General features: G+C 45.2%; 1 protein-coding gene across 2 annotated transcripts in view; it reads left to right on the plus strand.

The window, feature by feature from the left end:
• The window catches only part of Kdm3b (lysine demethylase 3B), a 65178-nt gene that overhangs the window by 37208 nt on the left and 7023 nt on the right, over positions 1-20947 (plus strand). For both annotated transcript variants that reach the window (XM_036204541.1, XM_036204542.1), the window contains 12 exons: positions 1330-1544; positions 2546-2698; positions 8372-8479; positions 10416-10543; positions 11321-11600; positions 12671-12927; positions 15782-16048; positions 16913-17084; positions 17438-17528; positions 17673-17803; positions 18416-18535; positions 19992-20131. In XM_036204541.1, the coding sequence (XP_036060434.1) occupies positions 1330-1544; positions 2546-2698; positions 8372-8479; positions 10416-10543; positions 11321-11600; positions 12671-12927; positions 15782-16048; positions 16913-17084; positions 17438-17528; positions 17673-17803; positions 18416-18535; positions 19992-20131 (2062 nt within the window). The remainder of the gene's footprint in view (positions 1-1329; positions 1545-2545; positions 2699-8371; positions 8480-10415; positions 10544-11320; positions 11601-12670; positions 12928-15781; positions 16049-16912; positions 17085-17437; positions 17529-17672; positions 17804-18415; positions 18536-19991; positions 20132-20947) is intronic.

Below are 20947 nucleotides of genomic sequence, written 5' to 3' on the forward strand. Positions count from 1 at the left end.
CTAAGCATTCTACTAGCAAAAAACACAAGTAGTTTATCTATGCTGGTACCACACACATAGATTTAAATAAGTGGACTGAAAACTTACTTAGGCTTATTACATGCTTGCTAAACTTGTAGAAACTTTGGTTTTTCCATCCTGTTTTTAGTGGAATCCCTTTGAGTTTCTCGCTGTTTAATTTGATGGTGGCTGTTGGCTTGCTGTAGATTGCCTTTATTATGTTTAGGAATGTTTCTTGTATTCCTGATCTCTCTAAGACCTTTATCATGAAGGGTGTTGTATTTTGTCAAAGGCTTTTTCAGCATCTAATGAGATGATCGTGTGTTTTTTTTTTTCTTTCAGTTTGTTTATATGGTGTATTACATTGACAGATTTTTGTATGTTGAACCATCCTTGCATCCCAGGGATGAAACGTACTTGGTCATGGTGGATAATTTTTTTGATGTATTCTTGGATTCAGTTTGCCAATATTTTGTTGAGTATTTTTGCATCAATGTTCATGAGGGAGATTGGTCTGCAATTCTCTTTCTTTGTTGCATCTTTGTGTGGTTTGGGTATCAGGGTAATTGTAGCCTCATAAAAAGAGTTTGGTAATGTTCCTTCTGTTTCTGTTGTGTGGAACAATTTGAAGAGTATTGGAATTAGTTCTTCTTTGAAAGTCTGGTAGAAGTTTCTCATCCTATTTTTATATTTACTTACTTATTTGGGGGACGGGGCGGGGGCTAGAGAGATGACTCAGTGGTTAAGAGCTCTGATTGCTCTTAACTGAGGACCCATGTTTGATTCTTAGCACACACATGGCAACTTACAACCATCTGTAACTCCAGTCCCAGGGGATCTGATGCCCTTTCTGGCCTCTGTTAAATTTTTAAAAATGTGTGTGTGTGTGTGTGTGTGTGTGTGTGTGTGTGTGTGTGTATGCACATATGCACGCATACTATCAGCATTTGGCAGCCAGAGAATGACTTGAAGGAGTGGCTGGGAATCAAGCTCAGACTGTCCAGTTTGACAGGAAGTACCTCTACCCTTTGCTCCATCTCACTGTCACGTCCACCCCTTCCTTGCCCCTCCCCAGTCCTTAAACAGTAGAGTGTAAAACCAAGTATTATAGTAATATTATATGTAACCATTACAGTGTTACATTGTATTAAGTACTTTAAGTAGCCTACTGCAGAAACTTGTAGTGAAGTACTGTGTCATATGAGAGACTTTCACCACAGACTTTGATAGGGGAGTAGGCACCATGGCCCACTAGGAAGTATGGCCTCTACCCGTTCCCCTCAGCTCCCAAGGGGCAGTAGTACTTGACTTCTCTCCCTTTTGTCTTAGGTTGGTCTTCACTCGAAAGGGGGTACTCCGCGTAGAAGGATTTCTAAGCCCTCAGCAGAGTGACCCTGATGCCATGAACCTGTGGATTCCCTCTTCTTCCCTAGCAGAAGGAATAGACCTAGAAACCTCAAAATACATCTTGGCCAATGTTGGGGACCAGTTCTGCCAGCTTGTAATGTCTGAGAAGGAGGCCATGATGATGGTGGAACCACACCGTAAGTCACCCCTCTGGCTGCTCCCAGTTGCTCTGCCTGCACTCTTGATTTTCGTTACCGAAGGGAAAGAGTGGGGGAGAAGGTGTCTGCTAGGCATGAATTCTTCTGATAAGACTCCTCTTCATAGCAGCCCATAGTCAGGAGCATAACTGTACCTAGCAGATCTCATCCTTTCAGTGCTGACAATGAGTAAAAGCATACTCCTCCTTAGTATGCCTTTCTTGTTAGTCCGGCATCTGCCAAAAGAACCGTTTGGGTACCACTTTGGGATTGCGTCAGCCTGGCTTCAGTTTGCAGTCAACAAAATTGCGTCAGTACCAATGGCTTGTTGAGAGATGTGGTGCTGTTTAGTGCTTTATTTCTCACCTGGAAGAATCATTACTGGGGTTGGGGATTTAGCTCAGTGGTAGAGCGCTTGCCTAGCAAGCGCAAGGCCCTGGGTTCAATCCTCAGCTCCAAAAAAAATAATAATAATAATCATTATTATAGAGAGACAAAGCAAATATACTGCATACTGTTCCCAAACCAAAGGAAATTACTATGAATTTATGCTTTAAATTTAAAGAGAAAAATTCTCTTTTGTTAAGTTCTCCCTAATTAAAGATTTTATACTACCTATTTTGTGAGACAGGATCTCATCTAGCCCAGACAGGCTTTAGACTTGTTATATATTTAAGACTGGCCTTTGGACTCCTGTTTTCCCAACTCTATCTTCAAAATGTAGGGATTACAACCCATCTACAATTTAATTGTTTGTCAACTGATAACATGGAACATGAGTTTTTTATAGACACGAGGTTATCCTATTCTCTACTGTTACTACAACCCTAACAGCACTGAGTGTTCCATGTACTTGTTTCTCTTAGAATTCGAGGAGCACAAACCTGTTTATTTTTACCATCCTTATCACGGACAAAATGCCATGAGTGCCTGTCAGTGAGTCTGGGGTCAGATGCCATCAGTCATAGTCATCACTACCAACAATACTCTTCTTTCCCCAGAGAAAGTGGCATGGAAGCGGGCTGTGCGTGGAGTGAGGGAGATGTGTGACGTGTGTGAAACAACCCTCTTCAACATCCACTGGGTTTGTCGAAAGTGTGGATTTGGGGTCTGCCTTGACTGTTACCGGCTCAGGAAAAGCCGTCCTCGAAGTGGTGAGTAAGCAGTGTGTCTTAAGGAGCTCTAAACATGACTGGTAGGCATATATTTATGAGCTTTGGTAATTGAATCAGACGGGAATGGGCTTCTGCCTCCTCTGTAAGATGGTTGGCTTCTTTTGTCTTTGTCATATCAGGGTTTTTTGTTGTTTGTTTTTGAGACACATAACATCTTTTTTTTTTTTCTTTTTTTCTTTTTTAAGACAAGGTTTGCCCTGGCTGTCCTGGAACTCACTCTGTAGCCCAGGCTGGCCTCGAACCTAGGGTTGGGATTAAAGGCATGCGCTACCACCACCCGGCTCAACATCTTTTTTTTTTTTTTTTTTTTTTAAGATTTGTTTTATTATTTTTTAATTTTCTGAATGTATGAGTTTGTCTTGTTGTATGTGCACAGGTGGGTGCAGGTTTTCACAGAGGCTAGAAAAAGGTGTGGGATCCCCTGGAGCTGGAGTTACAGATGGTTCTGAGCAGGCTTGGATGGGAACCAAACTTAGATCCTTTGCCAAACTATCATGCCAGCCCATTAAAAAGTTTAAAATTGACAATACTCAGCCGATTTGGGAAGCCTAAAATCAAGAAGGATTATTCCCTTAGGCAAGCCTCTACCACTGAGCTAAATCCTCAGCCTACATTCACCTTTTTCTTTTTTAAAAAGATTTATAAAGCTGGGCACAGTGGCACATGACTTTAATCCCAGCACGGAGAGGCAGAAGCAGGTGGATCTTTGAGTTTGAGGCCAGTCTAGTCTACATTAAGAATTCCAAGGGGTTGGGGATTTAGCTCAGTGGTAGAGCACTTGCCTAGCAAGCTCAAGGCCCTGGGTTCGATCCTCAGCTCCAAAAAAAAAAAAAAAGAAGAAGAATTCCAGGAGAGCCAGGGCTTTAGGAAACCCTGTCTCAAAACGGGGGAAAGGGGTTTTTGTTTTTTGGTTGTTTTGGTTTGGGTTTTTGTTTTTTGTTTTTTGTTTTTTGTTTTTCAAGACAGGGTTTCTCTGTAGCTTTGTGCCTTTCCTGGATCTCGAGCTGTAGACCAGGCTGGCCTCAAACTCACAGAGATCCACCTGCCTCTGCCTCCTGAGTGCTGGGATTAAAGGTGTGTACCGCCACCACCTGGCTAGGAAAAAAAAGATTTATTTTTAACTATATGTTTGTGTCTATGCATGTCTATGAACAAGTACTGTGCCCTCAGAAGCCAGAAAGAAAAATCTGCCTGGGAGTGGTGGCACATGCCTTTAATCACTTGGGGTACAGAGGTAGAAGGGTCTCTGAGTTCAGGGCCAGCCTGGTCTACAGAGCAAGTTAGGACAGCCACAGCTATATAGAGAGACTTGTCTTAAAAAAGCAAACAAACAAAAAGCCAAACTAAAACAGGTAAGACATCAGATTCCTGGTCTGGAGTTACAGCTGCTCTTAGCTGCCATGTAGGTGCTTGTATGAACTCAGGTCCTATACAAGAGCAATGTGTGCTTTTAACCACTGCGCCATCTTCCAGGTGCCAAGTCACTGTTCTTTTCTTTTCTCAAACTAACCTTTTTTCCTTTTGGTTTTTCCAGACAAAGTTTCTCTGTGTAACAGTCCTAGCTGTCCTGGAGCTTGCTTTGTAGGACAAGCTGGCTTCAAACTGAGAAATCTCCCTGCCTCAGCCTCCCAAGTGTTGGGATTAAAGGGATGTGCCACCACATCCAGTTCAAACTACAAGCCAGTAGTTTAATTTGTAAAATTGTGTTACCATGCTACCAAATTCTGTGCTTATGAGCTGTCGTTTTCTTTTCCTGGCCTTTGGCCCCTACTAATTAATTTCTGTCTCTGTAGATTTGCACATTCATATCATATAGATAGAATCATAATATTTGGCCTTTTGTAACGGGCTTCTCTTAGCATACCACTTTATACTCAGGTTTGTCTGTTACAGTACATAGAAAAAGAAAAGAAAGCTACACACAAAAGCACAGCATTTACTTTCTTGTGTGTTCTACCTGACTCAGGCAATTAGTTTGTTTATTTAGTATGTTTATGGGTGTTTTGCCTGCATTTCTTTAAAATTATAATCAAAATCAGACTTTCCATAAAGAAAATCTAGAAAGGTAGGAATGTGTAGATAGCAAACTACTTATTATACATTTTATGTATAAAAATGGCAGCCGGGCTGGAGAGATGGCTCAGTGGTTAAGAGCATCTACTGCTCTTCCAGAGGTCCTGAGGTCCTGAGTTCAATTCCCAGCAACCACATGGTGGCTCACAACCATCTGTAATGAGATCTGGTGCCCTCTCCTGGCCTGCAGGGACATATGTATACATAATAAATAAATCTTTTTTTTTTTTTTTTAAATGGCAGCCAATTTATCAGAAAACATATAGGCCAGAAAACAACATCATAACATCTTAAAGTGTTGAAAACAAACCATAATTAACACTCAAAATATTTTCCAAATGTGAGAAAACTTGTTTTCAGACCAAGTTTCAGAGTGTGTCTGGTCACTATGATCCATTGCACTGTACTCAACAGACTTCCTTCTGGAAGGAAGGGAGGGAGGAAAAAGCAGGCTGTAAGAGAATAGAAGGGTGGCAAGACGGCCCGTAGATAAAGATGCTTGCTGCCAATCCTGATGATCTGAGTTCTGTACCCTGTTCCCACATTGTAGAAGAGTACCAACTTCCGAAATTGTCATCCAGTCTCAGTAAAGAGCGGTATGATGGTCTGAGTTCTGTACCCTGTTCCCACATAGTAGAAGAGTACCAACTCCTGAAATTGTCATCTGATCGCAGTCAAGAGTAACGGTTTGATGGGGGTGGAGAAGTTGCTCAGTGGTTAGAGCACTCTTCCAGAGAACCCAGGTTCAATCCCCAGCACCCACATGGCGGTTTACAACTATCTGTAACTCCAGTTCCAGGGAATCTGATATCATCACACAGACATACATGCAGGTAAACCAATGCACATAAAATAGGAATAAATAAATAAATGCTTAAAAAAATTTTAGCTGGGTGGTGGTGGCGCACGCCTGTAATCCCAGCACTCGGGAGGCAGAGGAAGGTGGATCTCTGTGAGTTCGAGGCCAGCCTGGTCTACAGAGCTAGTCCAGGACATGCTCCAAAGCTACAGAGAAACCCTGTCTCAAAAAAAAAAAAAAAAAAAATTTAAAAAGTGGTATAATACAGTTGAGGTTCACACAAAGAAATGAAAAATATTGTTTTTAATATATAATACAAAAGGTCCTTTCTCCCCCACTCATTTTTAATCAATTTTTCAAAATAATTGCTAGGCAAAATACAATGTTGCATACTTGTAATCACAACCTAGGAAACAGGGGCAGTAAGATCATGTTGGGAGCCAGCCTGGGCTATGTCTGAGACCCTATCTCAAAAACTGAAAATATTTCAATACAATAGCTAAAACGAAAATAAAGAAGTGGCAAGATGGCTCAGTGAGTAGAGGCACTTACGCCGAGCCTGAGGACCTGAGTTCACCCCAGGAGCCTCATATCAGGAGGAGAGGACTGACTCCTCCAGGTTGTTCTGTACCTCCGTGCATGAGCGCACACATACATGCACACAAATAAACAAATGTAACTTAAAAACACACAGGTTGCTGGGCTGTGGTGGCACACGCCTTTAATCCCAGCACTCAGGAGGCAGAGGCAGGCGGATCCCTGTGAGTTCGAGGCCAGCCTGGAATACAGAGCGAGATCCAGGAAAGGCGCAAAGCTACACAGAGAAACCCTGTCTCAAAAAACAAACAAACAAACAAACAATAACCACAGGTGGTAGGAGAGATGGCTCAGAAGTTAAGAGCACTGTCTGCTCTTCCAGAGGACCTGGGTTCAATTCCCAGCACCCAAAAGGCAGCTCACAACCATCTACTACAGCTCCAGGTTCAGGGGATCTAAAGCCCTCTTCTAGACTCCTAGGGTACTAGGTACACATGAGGTGCAGAGAAATACATGCAGGCAAAACATGTATACATTAAAGCAAAAAACAATCAGACTGCAACCCACAGAATCATGGAGGCTATATACATAGCAGGGGGGACCCTAGGATGACTGTGGCTTATAATAAGTTTTGGTTTTACTTAATTAATGAGCAAGCCTCAATGAAACATTTCACTATTAAGATAAGCATTTATACTGTACCAAGCTGAAGACTACATTTTAAAAATAAATAAAAATTAAAAAACACAACACAGAAATGGTATATTTAGGAGTTTTTAACTTTAAAATAAAATGTATAGGGGATGGAGAGATGGCTTAATGGTTAGAGCACTGATGGCCCTTCCAGAGGGCCAAGTTCAATTCCTAGCACCACATGGGAGCTCACAACTGTGTCCAGCTCCAGTAAGAAGGGGTCCGATGTCTGGCCTTTGTGGGCACTGCATACACATGGTGCATACATGCAGATAAAACACTCATACATAAAAAATAAAAATAGTGTACTGGGCAGTGGTGGTTCACACCTTTAATCCTAGTACTTGGGCAGCAGAGGCCAGCCTGGTCTACAGAGCGAGTTTGAGGACAGCTACACAGAGAAACCCTGCCTCAGAAACTAAAAAATAATAACAATAAATTAATTAATTAAATAAATAGTGTAAAGATAAAAAGAAAATATGTAACAAATAGCACAAAGGGGTGTGTGTGTGTGTGTGTGTGTGTGTGTGTGTGTGTGTGTGTGTGTATAGGTATGTGGAGTATGTAATAGCCGAAGATAGACTGTGCTAAGTTAAGGATTAATCCTGCTGACCCTAGTCTCTGAGGCTGGAGAAATGGCCTGTTGGCAAGAGCACTGTCTTCGTATCAGGCTGTTCCTAGACACCTTTAACTCCAGGACAAGGGAGCCAGTGCCTTCTCTGGCCATGGCAGGCACCTGTACACATTCAGCATTCATTCACAAACATAAGGGAAGTACATTTTTTTAAACCTACTTGACATCTGGCAGCAAACCCCTATAATCCTTTACTCAGAAGAAAGCAGGAGTGTTCCGAGGTAAGGGATAGTTTAGGCTACATAGCAAGTCTGAGGCCAGCCTGAGATCCATGAAAACCTACTTCAAAAGAAACCTACTTTAACTCTGGCAGAGGCTGGGGCATGAGGATCTTGAGTTTGAAGCCAACCTGAATTAAACCTCAAGTCCAATCTCCACTTCATAGTAAAATCCTGTCTAAAATAAAAATTTCAAGTGGTACTCAATACAGATGACTTCATCCTGTATGCTTGTTTACATGAAAATTTAACAAGGAAAAATTAAGTATTAGAAAATTAATGAGTGGGGCTGGGGATGTCAGTCAGTTGGTAGAATGTTCTTCGACTACCATCCATGGAGCCCTGGGTGTGGTCAGCAATCCTGTAATGTTAGCGCTTGTCAGGTCAAGGCAGGAGCATCCGAAGTTCAGTGTCATCTGCAGCTACATCAGACCTTGTCAAACCATCAACAAAAACGGTGATGGCCAAGATTGAAAGGATTGTTAAGTGCAAAGTTTGGGGAGGGAAAAGCCACCTGCTTTAGAGTGCTGGTTCAGTTTTATGAAGTGTAACCAGTAGAGCAGACTGTGCTGTTTAGTTTCTGAGTTAGCTCTTGTTTTCCTTGGCCGTAAGAAAACTGCCCTTGAGGTTCTGAAACTTCCTCTTACCGAAAGATCCATCTAGGACCCCGTAAGATGAGAAGTTAATTTCTGTTTCAGAGACGGAAGAAATGGGCGATGAAGAAGTTTTCTCCTGGCTAAAGTGTGCAAAGGGACAGTCCCATGAACCAGAGAACCTCATGCCTACACAGATCATCCCCGGCACAGGTAATAAAAAAGGGTTATCTGCTTAATTTGTTTTGATTTTGTAGTGGTGAGTATTGAACTCTTGGCCTTTTTACATGCCAGGTCAACATTTCACTACAGAGCTCCATCTCTACCCTGAGTGTTGGTTTAGATGGTGGGGGGGCGGGTTGTGTTTTGTCTGCATGCCTGGTGCCCATGGAGGTCAGAAGAGGGCATCAGATCCCCTGGAACTGGAGTTACAAAGGGTTGTGAGCCACCGGGTAGGTGCTGGGAATTGAACCCGTGCCTCTATAAAAGCACCAAGTGCTTTTTTTTAACCTCTGAGCTGTCTCTTCAGCTTCATTGTTTTAGCAATTTTTCCCCTTAGCTTTTCAAAGATTTATTTTTATTTTTTATTATTTATGTCTATGTGGTATGTCTGTTTGCAAGTACCCATGGAGCTCAGAAGTAAGAGGAAGGGGCCATCAGATGCCCTCCCTGGAGCTGGAATTACAGGCAGTTGCTAGCTACTGACTTGAGTGCTGGGAATTGAACTCAGGTCTCTTAGAAGAGCAGGAAGCACTGTTACCTGCTGGTTCACTCTGGGCCCTGTTTCAGCCTTTTGAAGACTGGCCTGAAACTCACTATGTAAGCAGGTAGTTAGGATCCTCTTGCCTCCTGGCCCTAAGTACTGGGATTATAGGAGTCTGCCATGACATACTGTTTTCTATGGGCTGGGATGACCCCAGCGCTTCACGCAGGCTAGGGAAGCACTCGGCCAACCGAGGTCACATCCCCAGCCCACAGGAAGTGATTTTATGTAGCGTAAGCAGGCCTGTAACTTGGGGCCAGTCACTAGATCTCGTGGTACTTTTCTCACCTCTGTGAGAAAACTGGGAAAAGCCACTCCGGGATTGTTCAGAAATGAATGCTGGTATTGGGCTTACTTTTCCTTTTTATCCAATTCTGGGCCTCAAATCCTACAAATGTTGCCACCCATGCTGAGGATGGGTCTTCCCTCTTTACTCAGACCTTTCTGGAAATATGCTCAGCACACCAGAGTTGTGTGACCATAGTGATTCTAAATCCGATTAAGCTGACAATGAGAAACATCACCCTAGACTTCGGGCTTTAAACTTATGAACATCTAGCTAAGGGGCTGGAGAGAGGTGGCCTGGTGGTTAAGAGCACTTGCTACTCTTACAGAAGACCTAGGTCCAGTTCTCAGCACCTACATAGGACAACTTACAGCCATGTATAACTCCAGTTCCAGGGGTCCAGTTTCCTCTCTTGGCCTTTAAGGGCAACCAGGTATGCATATAGTACACATACATACATGCAGACATTCAAGTGAAATAAAATCAAAACAAACGTATTTTCTGGGCAGTGGTGGCCCACACCTTTAATCCCAGCACTTGGGAGGCAGAGGCAGGCGGATCTCTGTGAGTTCGAGGCCAGCCTGGGCTACAGAGCAAGTTCCAGGACACCAGGACTACACAGAGAAACCCAGACTCAAAAAAAAACCAAAAACTAAGTATGTTTTAAAGATCCAACTGAGAGCTGCCATGATACCACATAATTACACTTCTAGAAGCAGAGGCAGGGGAGGGGTTGCACTGGATTGATTGGAGGCCACCTTAGGCTCCACAGTAAGTTCAGGTCAAACAAACAATAATAAACAATCGTGAAAGTACCCAGCTGAGGGATGGGACTTTAGCTCAGAGCAAGGCCCTGGGTTCTCTACTCAGCTTGCAAGGGGATTTCCAGCTGAGCATAACCAAACACTTGTGTCTATGAAGACGGCAGCTGTCTTGACGGAAGGAAGGACTGCTGTGTTGGGTCATAATCCCAGGTCACTGCAGCAATTCCTGCTCAGGAGAGCAAAGCCACCCTGGGTCCTCAGGTGCCGTCTCAAAACAAAGCGAGCCTTAGTCCCCGTGCACGTGTCCCAGTGTGCTCACTGTCTCCTTCTCCTCAGCGCTTTACAACATTGGAGACATGGTACATGCTGCCCGGGGGAAGTGGGGCATTAAAGCAAACTGCCCCTGCATTAGTCGGCAAAGCAAGTCGGTGTTGAGACCTGCTGTCACCAATGGGATGTCACAGGTACAGTGTGGGGCCACAGCTGAGATGGCCTTGGTTTTTTCTCCCTCCTTCCTTTTTCCTTCCTTCCTTCCTTTCCTTCTTTCTTTTTAAAATTTTATGTAAGAGTTAGTTCCAGAAGGGCAGTACTGGGGCAGGCGGGGTGGTAGAAGGGTAACAGCGGGGATTGGGGGTGGGGTGCAACCAAAACTAAGTGTGTATGAAAATGACATTGGGCCCTGTTGTTTTATATGCCAGTTAAAACAAAAATTAATGCTTTCAATTTAAAAGGAAAAAAAGACTTAAAAAAAATATCAGTCCCTGCTACTCAGGATGCTGAGCTGACAGAATTGTGAGTTTCGAGGATCCTCTGGCCAGTGTATCAAGACTACATCTCAGGAGCTAAGTCAGAACAACAAATAAGAACCATAGTCTACAGCTTACATTTGATCTCTTCATCCCCAGAATGGATGAGTGCTCTGCGTGTATTCCTACCTATAGGCCAGAAGAGGGCATCTGGAGTTTAAGTCTTACTCGCTTTGTTTCTCAACCTAGCATGAACTTCCCGGCACTGTAGACTCAATAGATGTGTGTGGAGTTAGAGAATGGAGGAAATACCATGGTTTGAGACAGTTCAGTTCCGGGTTGTTCTTCCCGGACAGCTGACAGCCATGGGTAATCAGGGTGAGCTTTCTCTGCCCAAGGTCACCCACGCTCTGCAGTGCTTCTACCTGGCACTCCCAGCTTCCCGGGAGAATCCTAACCCTCTCCCCACTAACCCTCTAACCTTCGGTTCTTCAGCTTCCCAGTGTAACCCCTAGTGCCTCTTCTGGAAACGAAGCTACCTTCTCGGGCGGAGGCGGAACCGCAGCGATAACAAATCCGGAGCCGGACCAAGTTCCCAAAGGCGCCAGCAGTGACAGCAGGTCCGAGGAGCCCCTAAAAGCAGAGGGGCCTGCATCCAGTAGCAATAGTGAACTAAAAGCCATCAGGCCCCCGTGCCCTGACACGACCCCTCCCTCCTCTGCCCTGCATTGGCTGGCGGATTTAGCAACTCAGAAGGCTAAAGAAGAAACGAAAGGTGAGTTAAACCACCTGAGCCCTGGCTGTGGAAGGAGCGTTGGTTGTTTTTTTTTAACTAACATGTAACCATGCCCATTTAGAGAGGTGCCACTTGCTTTCTCTAGCTGAGCACACAGCATGAGGGATTCTCTTCTATTTTTTTTTTTAGAAAGTGGAGCAATCCTGGTCTTTACCTAGAACTAAGTCAGAATTGAGGCAGTTTTTAGTGAGCTTCCCTCCTAGTGTGTTTCTACAGCCTGAGTTGACAGATAGAAAGCAGTTTTATTTGAAGCAGGGTCTCAGCCGGCCTTGAAAGGAGCAGCCTGTTTATTTGGTTGGTTTGGTTTGGTTTCACTGTGTAGCCCTGGCCATCCTGGAACTCTCTCTGTAGATCAGGCTGGCCTTGAACTCAGAGATCTGCCAAGCAGTCATTTTAAGTGGGCTTTAGAACCACCTGGGATTTTTTTTATTTATTTATTTATTTATTTATTTATTTATTTATTTATTTATTTATTTATTTTGGTTTTTTGAGACAGGGTTTCTCTGTAGCTTTGGAGCCTATCCTGGACTAGCTCTCAAGACTAGGCTGGTCTCGAACTCACAGAGATCCACCTGGCTCTGCCTCCCGAGTGCTGGGATTACAGGCGTGCACCACCACCGCCCAGCGGGAATTATTTTTTAAATGCAATTCTTTCACCCCACTTAGAACATTCATTAAGTTAGAATTTCTTGAGATAAGGACTGATCTCCATTTTTAATAAGCATCACCCATGATTCCAGTTCAAGAGCTCTGGAGACCCACTTAGACTGTCTTAGAAAATAAAAGGTAGATGAGAAAAGAGGAATTTTGTGATCTAAACATAGGCAAGAAGAAAGCAGTAGAGAATTTTTCTGTATCCCTGAAACCTGTGTTCATAGCTTTTCAGCCTCGTCACAGACAATTAAAATCCTACACAGTTGCGGGGCAGAGAGGGGCAGGGAGGGGTGGGGCAAAGCGAGTCTTCCCTCTCCCCACCTAGCTGTGTTGGGAGAGTCTGTCTGCTGGCTCCTCCTCCCTGGCTGATGCTCTCTCCCTTTATGTTCTTACAGAAGCAGGGTCCCTGAGGTCGGTGCTCAATAAAGAATCTCATTCACCCTTTGGGCTGGACTCATTCAACTCCACTGCAAAAGTCTCTCCACTGACTCCAAAGCTTTTTAACAGTCTGCTACTGGGTCCTACTGCCTCCAACAGCAAAACTGAGGGTTCTAGCCTTCGAGACCTCCTCCACTCTGGGCCCGGAAAGCTTCCTCAACCCCCCCTGGATACAGGCATACCCTTCCCGCCTGTTTTCTCTGCATCCTCAGCAGTAAGTATCCACCCATAACTCTAGCCTTTGGTGTCTAGACGATTGAGTCAGGCATCCTGGCAACTGTGCTCTTTACATGGTCAAGCCGACAAGATCTCTTTTAACATAAAGTTCTGGGAATGTTTGAGATTATTTTTAGTAGGGAGCCTTTGGTACCCTGTTTTGAAGTCAGTAAGAATGAAGGCTTAGTGGGTAAAATGCTCAGCATGATGACCTAAGTTCAATCCCTAACCTCAGTGGAGGAGAGGACCTCCCTACTGCTAAACTTGTTCTCTTACCTCCACATGGTGCCGTGGAAAAGCACCCATCCATGCAGAGATATCTCTCTCTGTCTCTCTCTCTCTCTCTCTCACACACACACACACACACACACTTTTTTTTTTTTTTTTTAAGATTTATTATGTATACAGTGTTCTGCCTGCATGTATGCCTGCAGGCCTGGAAAGGGCACCAGATCTCATCACAGATGGTTGTGAGCCAACATGTGGGTGCTGGGAATTGAACTCAGGACCTCTGGAAGAACAGCCAATACTCTTAACCTCTGAGACATCTCTCCAGCCTCCCCAACCCCTTTAAAGGAAGTTAGTAGAATTGAAGTCTTCCTTTTGGGGGCTCCATCAGAGAGTTATTACATTCATCCACTTGATGTTCTTGCAAACACTGGGTTTTTGTAAGCTGAGCAGGGCCTTCTTAGTGTGCTCTATCTCTAAACATCCAGGAGAGCCCCTGATTTCCTACCTGTGCACCTACTCTTCCCTGGTCAGTGGCTTCTCTGCCCTTCTGGTGGCTCCTCCCCCAGTTGGAGTCATTTAGAACTCTCCTCTTACATTTCACACATCATTCATTCGTCGGATGTTTGTGTGCCACATGCTGTTTGTGTGCCACATGCGTGCCTGTTGCCCTCAGGGGCCAAAAGAGGTCACCAGATCCCCTGGAGTGGTCCTCTACATCCAGTGCTTGATGTATAACTAGGGATGACTTTGAACTCCTAAACCTCCTGCCTCTACCTGCCAAGTTCTGAGAGTACATGCCTTGCCAGCACACCTGGGTTTTTGCTACAGTCCCACCCTCTACACATAAAAGCACTTATAATATGTTCATTGAATTTCTCTTGCCTTTACTGAAGGCATTTTATTCACTAGTGCTGATGGAATATGTGAATTCTCAGAATACAAAAGTTAGAGATAATAGAAATGGAATGGAGGAGCTAGAAATGGCTCAGTGGTTAAGAGCTTTGGATGTAGAGGACCTCTGTTCACTTCTTAGTGCCCACACGGCGGCTCACACGCCTCTGTAACTTCCACTCCAGGGGATCTGATGCCCTCTTTGGGCCTCTGAGGGCAGCAGGAATGCATGTGGTGCACAAACAACATGCAGGCGGGACACATACATTCAAAGGAGGTCTTCTTGGTTTCCCTTTCTCTTTCTGGGTCACCAGTGCGCGCGTGAGTGCGTGTGCGTGCGTGCGTGCGTGCGTGCGTGCGTGTGTGTGTGTGTGTGTGTGTGTGCACGCACGTGTGTATGCGCGTGCTCTCCTCCCATCCACTGGGTGGGAGTCAGGTCATCAGACTTGGCACCAGCCGTCATGCTGAGCCAGCTGACCGACCCAGCATTGCTTCTTGAGTGTCATTTCAGAAATGTCGCCACATGCATATCATTTGCTTCAGTTTTACCCAAGTTTGTTCTCCATTTGCTTTTCTGCTTTTCAGTGTATAGCTCTTGTAGATTAAACAAGTACATAAATATATTTCTGATGCTAGTTATGATTAATGGGTACGCTCTGAAATCTTAGGTAGTTGGAGCTTTATTATGTAGATTATTTCTTTTTAGATAAGTGGTGGCGCACGCCTTTAATCCCAGCACTCGGGAGGCAGAGCCAGGCGGATCTCTGTGAGTTCGAGACCAGCCTGGGCTACCAAGTGGGTTCCAGGAAAGGCACAAAGCTACACAGAGAAACCCTGTCTTGAAAAACCAAACACACACACACACACACATATATATGTTTGTATTTACATATACCCCCGTTTCCTTTTCTGATTCCCCCGCCCCAACATTATGTAATTATATGTTTTTAGTCTGTTGAGGCAGGGTCTCACTATGTAGCCTTGGCTGGCTAGGAATGCTGTGTTGACAAGGTTGGCCTTGGACCAACAGAGACCCACCTGCGGTATAAGTGGACAGTGGTGCTTCAAACAGGATTGTCAGGTTTATAGGCGTCTTCTCTGCTGTGACTTACCCAGGGTGCCTTCCCCTCTGGTGATGGCGAGCTTTCTTCCCATCCGTCAGCTAAAACAGGAGAAATTCCGAGTAGATGGTCACAGGAGGAGGCCTGGACAGCAGAGACCACTCTTAGAGTGTGTGGTACTTGGATGGTGATTGTAAGATAAGTGTTCTGTGCCTTTCTAGTACCTGAGTAGATGCTCACCTGCCACTGTGGATCATGTGCAGAGTTCATACCTCTCCTTCTACTTTGTGAGTCCCAGGAGAGAAATCAAGTCACCTTTACCCACTGATCCATCTCACCAGCCAAGAGAAAGTTTTCTAAATTAACCTTTTTAAATCAGTTAGAGCATTTTATGAACTCTGTAGTCTACATGCATGTACTTAACGCAGAGTTCAATGCTAAAGATGTATTTCCCAGGTCTTAAGAGATCTTCCTTTCTAGGCTTGGAGGCACACACCTCTAATCCCAGCTTCCCCCACACACACCCTGCAATTACAGAAGATATTTTAGGAGTGTGGGATTTAATCAGATAGCTAGAACTTGGAACTATAACTGTGAGGCAGTGAGACATTGCTTTTTAATGTTCTTACGGTGCTTGAGTCAAGCTTACCTGAGGGTTTGTCTGTGAAGGGAGTGAAGAGCAAAGCCAGCCTACCCAACTTTCTCGACCACATCATTGCCTCGGTGGTAGAGAACAAGAAAAGCTCAGATTCTTCAAAGCGGTCCTGCAACCTGACAGACGCCCAAAAGGAGGTGAAGGAGATGGTGATGGGGTTAAATGTGCTGGACCCCCAGACTTCTCATTCCTGGCTCTGTGACGGGAGGCTTCTGTGTCTCCATGATCCCAGCAACAAAAACAACTGGAAGATCTTCCGAGAGTGCTGGAAACAAGGCCAGGTAAGCAGAACTGAGTTGATTTCTCTGCCTGCTGTTTCCCTGGCGGTCCCAGCTGCCAAGGTAACCCTAGGCCTGTCCAGAAATCTGCTGCCATGAAGATGTATGTATTGTACGTTCATTAAAGACATTGTTGCTATTTCAAGCTGACATTGCTTTTCAAAATCAAGGAAAGCTGGGCAGGGTGGTGCTTGCCTTTAACCCCAGTACTCAGGAGGCAGAGGCAGGTGGATCTCTGTGAGTTCCAGGCCAGCCTGGGCTATAAACAGCAGTCCAGGATAACCAGAACTGTCACACAGAGACGCCCTGTCACAAAACAAACAAAACAAAACAAAATCAAGGTGATCCCTAAGAACATTTTGTGCATCTTTTAATGTTAGGTGGTACTTTATATTTGTGATACAAAGTTGAAATTCTGTGGGTACTGAGCTGCCACTCATGACACCTTTGGAGGAGAACCCCAAGTCTAGTGCTAGATAGGGTGAGGTATGAGCTGGAGCAGCAGGATTCTGGTATTTGAGTCTTTAGTGGTATATGTGATAATGTGATGGTGCTCCATGATTTTTATACTTTAGCAGGTACTTGAGGAAGGAGGCACTTATGGAGTCTCACCTGCTTTGCAGTTTATTGTGAGGAAATATTCCCAAAGTTGCATTTGCCATTTGTGTCTCCTCACCTCAGTACTGACAGATACCAAGTAAGAAGTTCCTCAGTGGACGTTCCCAGAGTGAGAGCCCGCTGTAACAACCGAGTAGAGCCACTTTCCATTCTCTAGCTAATAAGGACGCTGTAGATTATATACTGGAGAGCGACAGTAGGTTTTCATATTTCCTAGATTGTTCTGATGGGTCCTCTTTGTTTCCACAGCCAGTGCTAGTTTCAGGGGTCCATAAAAAGCTCAAGTCTGAACTCTGGAAGCCAGAAGCCTTTAGCCAGGAGTTTGGAGACCAGGATGTGGACTTGGTGAACTGCAGGAATTGTGCTATCATTTCTGACGTCAAAGTTCGGGACTTCTGGGACGGCTTTGAGATTATATGCAGTAAGTAACTTTGTTATCTGGTTACACAGTGACAGCGGGTAGAAGCATCTAAATACTCGGTCCTGCGCCTGAGGTAACAAACAGTGTCCTCTTGTCGGGAGACCGTCTGTCTCAGTGCCAGCTCCACAGCTGCATGGCCGGCCTGTGGCTCCTAGAACAGGCCTGTGGCGGCTCAGGTAACACATGGGTTGCATGGAGCTCTGTAGCCCTGAGGAAGGGAGTAGGACTCCTGTGAAATGGAGAGACGTGGCACACGGCAGTGGGTGGAGAAAGCTGGAAATAGGAGCTGCTGTCTCCAGAGACTCAGCCCCAAGAACAGCAGCAGGTTTATGAGAGTATTGTCCATCTTCTAGAGAGACTGCGGTCAGAAGATGGGCAGCCAATGGTGCTCAAACTCAAAGACTGGCCCCCTGGGGAAGATTTTCGGGACATGATGCCAACAAGGTTAGTGATTTCGGGGAGTGCCATCCTCCTCAGAGGCCTGGCCTGTGCCTGGCTGACGTCGACACAACATAACCACAGATGTGAACGCTACCTCTTTTTGTCTCCCTGTAACAAGCCCAGTCATCTTTCCTGCCCTTTTTTTAGGTTTGAAGATCTGATGGAGAATCTTCCTCTGCCAGAATATACCAAACGAGATGGCAGGCTCAATCTGGCTTCTAGGCTACCCAGCTACTTTGTAAGGCCTGATCTGGGACCCAAGATGTACAACGCCTATGGTATGAGGGAGAGGACAGAATGTCCCCTCTGGGGACTGCTGTGCTCATTCCGTATACAGTGGTGATTGGGGCAGTGACAGGTGCTGGGGAACACCATACCCAGGGTAGTTTTGAATGTTTCTTTGTCAGTACTGATTTGTGTACCATTCATAAGCTTGTAAATGTATTAGAAACAGTTTCTTCTCACCAGGCAGAGGCGCACACCTTTAATCCCAGCACTTGGGAGGCAGAGGCAGGTGGATCTCTGTGAGTTTGAGGCCAGCCTGGTCTACAGAGCTAGTCCAGAACAGGCTCCAAAGCTACAGAGAAACCCTGTCTCGAAAAACCAAAAAAAAAAAAAAAAAAAAAAAAAATGAAGACGGGTGCTTTAGCTGATGGCCTTCCCTTTCCTCTCTCCTCCTGCCCCCTCTGGGTGCCCAGCCCTGTACCCTGTAGTGCTAAGACTTAACCTAGGGCCTGAGCATGTTAGCTAAAGCACTCTACCACTGAACTGACTTCCTGGTAAACAGGCATACCCTCCTCTCCCAGGGGTACTTGAGCATATTTTCAGGGTTGGCATGGGTCCTTTGGGATTGCACCCCTTCACCTTTCATATTTTCCTCCCCCCTTTAGGCTTGATAACAGCAGAAGACAGAAGAGTTGGTACAACAAACCTTCATTTAGATGTGTCTGATGCTGTTAATGTGATGGTGTATGTTGGGATCCCTGTCGGGGAGGGTGCTCATGATGAAGGTAGGTTTTCTAGAAAGATCACTTTAATGCAGCTTGCCCTAAGAAGTAGAGGAACTGATGCTTGTCCTGAGTCAGATACAGGGGCTTTTTCTGAAGTTCCTCTCAGGCTTCATCTGCCCTGGTGAATAGTCAGACTGCGGGAAGTTCTAGCAGGTGCTGCTTTGAACCTTTGACCAGACCCTTGCCTTTCGGGGATGTTCGAGTATGCAGCCTGCAGAAAGGACAGGACTGGGGCCAGGGCACAGTGCTTAAAAGTGCCCTGCCCTCCCTTTTCTCTTTCCGCTCTCTTCCCGGTCTCTCTGTCTCCCTCCCTCTCTCTCTCCCAATAAAGCTCTAAAAGGTTAAAAAAAAAAAAAAAAAAAAAAAAGTGCACTGCCCTAGCCAGGCAGCAATGGCACACGCCTTTAATCCCAGCACTCGGGAGGCAGAGGCAGGCATTTTAAGATTTATTTATTTATTATGTATACAGTATTCTGTCTGCACATATCCCCACAGGCCAGAAGAGGGCACCAGATCTCATTACAGATGGTTGTGAGCCACCATGTGGTTGCTGGGAATTGAACTTGGGACCTTTGGAAGAGCAGTCAGTGCTCTTAACCTCTGAGCCATCTCTCCAGCCCCCCCCCTTTTTTTTTTTAAATAAGAAAGGACTGCTGGCGCACTCCTTTAGTTCCAGCAGTGGGAGGCAAAGACAGGTGGGTCTTTGTGAGTTCAAGGCCAATCTGGTCTACAAAGCAAGTTCCAGGACAGCCAGGGTTAAACAGAGAAACCTTTTCTCAAACAATGAAAGAGAAAAAAACAAAACAAAACAAAGAAAGGAAGGACTGACCATCTACTTGACGTATTAACCATGTCAACTGTAGAATGGTAAGTGGCAAAGCCAGGTCATGTACACAAGCAAAGATGAAATGTAAAAGTTGAGTTGGTAAATGTTTGTCAGGCAAGCATGAAGACCTGAGTTTGATTCCCCATAAGAAGCCAGGAGTGGCCACGCACACCTTTAGTCCCAGCACTTGGAAGAAAGAGACAGGTGGATCTCTGAGAGATGAAGGCCAACCTAGTCTATATAGTGAATTCCAGGCCAGCCAAGGCTACATAGTGAGACCCTGTCAATCTCTCCTTCCACCACATGGGTCCCTGGGGTCCAACTCAGGTCCTCAGACATGACAGCAGGAGCCTTTACCTGCTGCACGATCTGACCAGCCCCCAAATGAGGCTTTTTTTAAAAGCAGGGTCTATGTAGAACTCCATATGTAGACCCGGCTGGCCTCAAACTCAGGGAGATCCACTTGCCTCTGCCTCAAGTGCTGAGATTAAAAGCGTGCACCACCATGCCTAGCAAGTTTTGGTTCTTGCTTCTTGTGATTACTCAGATAGAGAAGAAGGGAGCCCAACTTGTTTTGTTAGACATTTTCCCTAGAGGTCCTGATCAAACTGCTTACTTCGTTCTTTTCAGAAGTCCTCAAAACGATTGATGAGGGAGATGCTGATGAGGTGACCAAGCAGAGGATTCATGACGGTAAAGAGAAACCAGGGGCTTTATGGCACATCTATGCAGCCAAGGACGCCGAGAAGATCCGAGAGCTGCTCAGGAAGGTATACCCTGCTGGGCTGCCTCCTCGGCTCCAGGCTAGGAGCTAGGAGCCACCAAGGCCTCTTACGTGAAGTCGCTTGGTAGTGAAGACCTGTTTATACAAGGCCTGGTGGGGGCCTCTAATTCCAGCACTTGAGTGCCAGTGTCAGGAAGATCTCAGTTAGAGGCCAACCTGGATTGCACAGAGAGACCCTAGCTTTAAAAAAACAAAAAAAACAAACAAACAAAAAAAAAAAAACAAAGAACTTGAGGCTGGAGAGATGGTGACCACATGTTGCTCTTGCATAGGACCCAGGTTCAGTTCCCAGCATCTACATGGAAGTTCACAGTCATTTGTAAATCTTCTGAAGTCTTTAGACACAAGGCACACATGTGGTGCACAGACATCATACATGTGAGCAAAATACTCATACACATAAAATAAAGTCTTTTTAAAAGGGGGGAGGGGGCTAGAAAGATGGCTCAGCAGTTAAGAGCACTGGCTGTTCTTCCAGAGGTCCTGAGTTCAATTCCCAGCAACCATGTAGTGGCTCACAACTATTTATAATGGAATCTGCTGCCTTCTGGCATGTAGCAGTATATATACAAATAGAGTGCTCATATACATAAAATACATAAATAAAATTTGACTAGGCATGGTGGTGCACACCTTTAATCCCAGCACTCTAGAGGCAAAGACAGGCTGATCTCTGTGAGTTCCAGGCCAGCCTGGTCTACAGAGCAAGTTCCAGGACAGCCATGTCTACAGAGAAACCCTGTCTCAAAAGGCCAATAAAATGAAGAAATAAAAAACAAAAGCATAAGGTTCTGTGTTCCAT

This window comes from Onychomys torridus, chromosome 13 (genome assembly GCF_903995425.1).
Source record: "Onychomys torridus chromosome 13, mOncTor1.1, whole genome shotgun sequence".
In the NCBI taxonomy this organism is placed as follows: domain Eukaryota; kingdom Metazoa; phylum Chordata; class Mammalia; order Rodentia; family Cricetidae; genus Onychomys; species Onychomys torridus.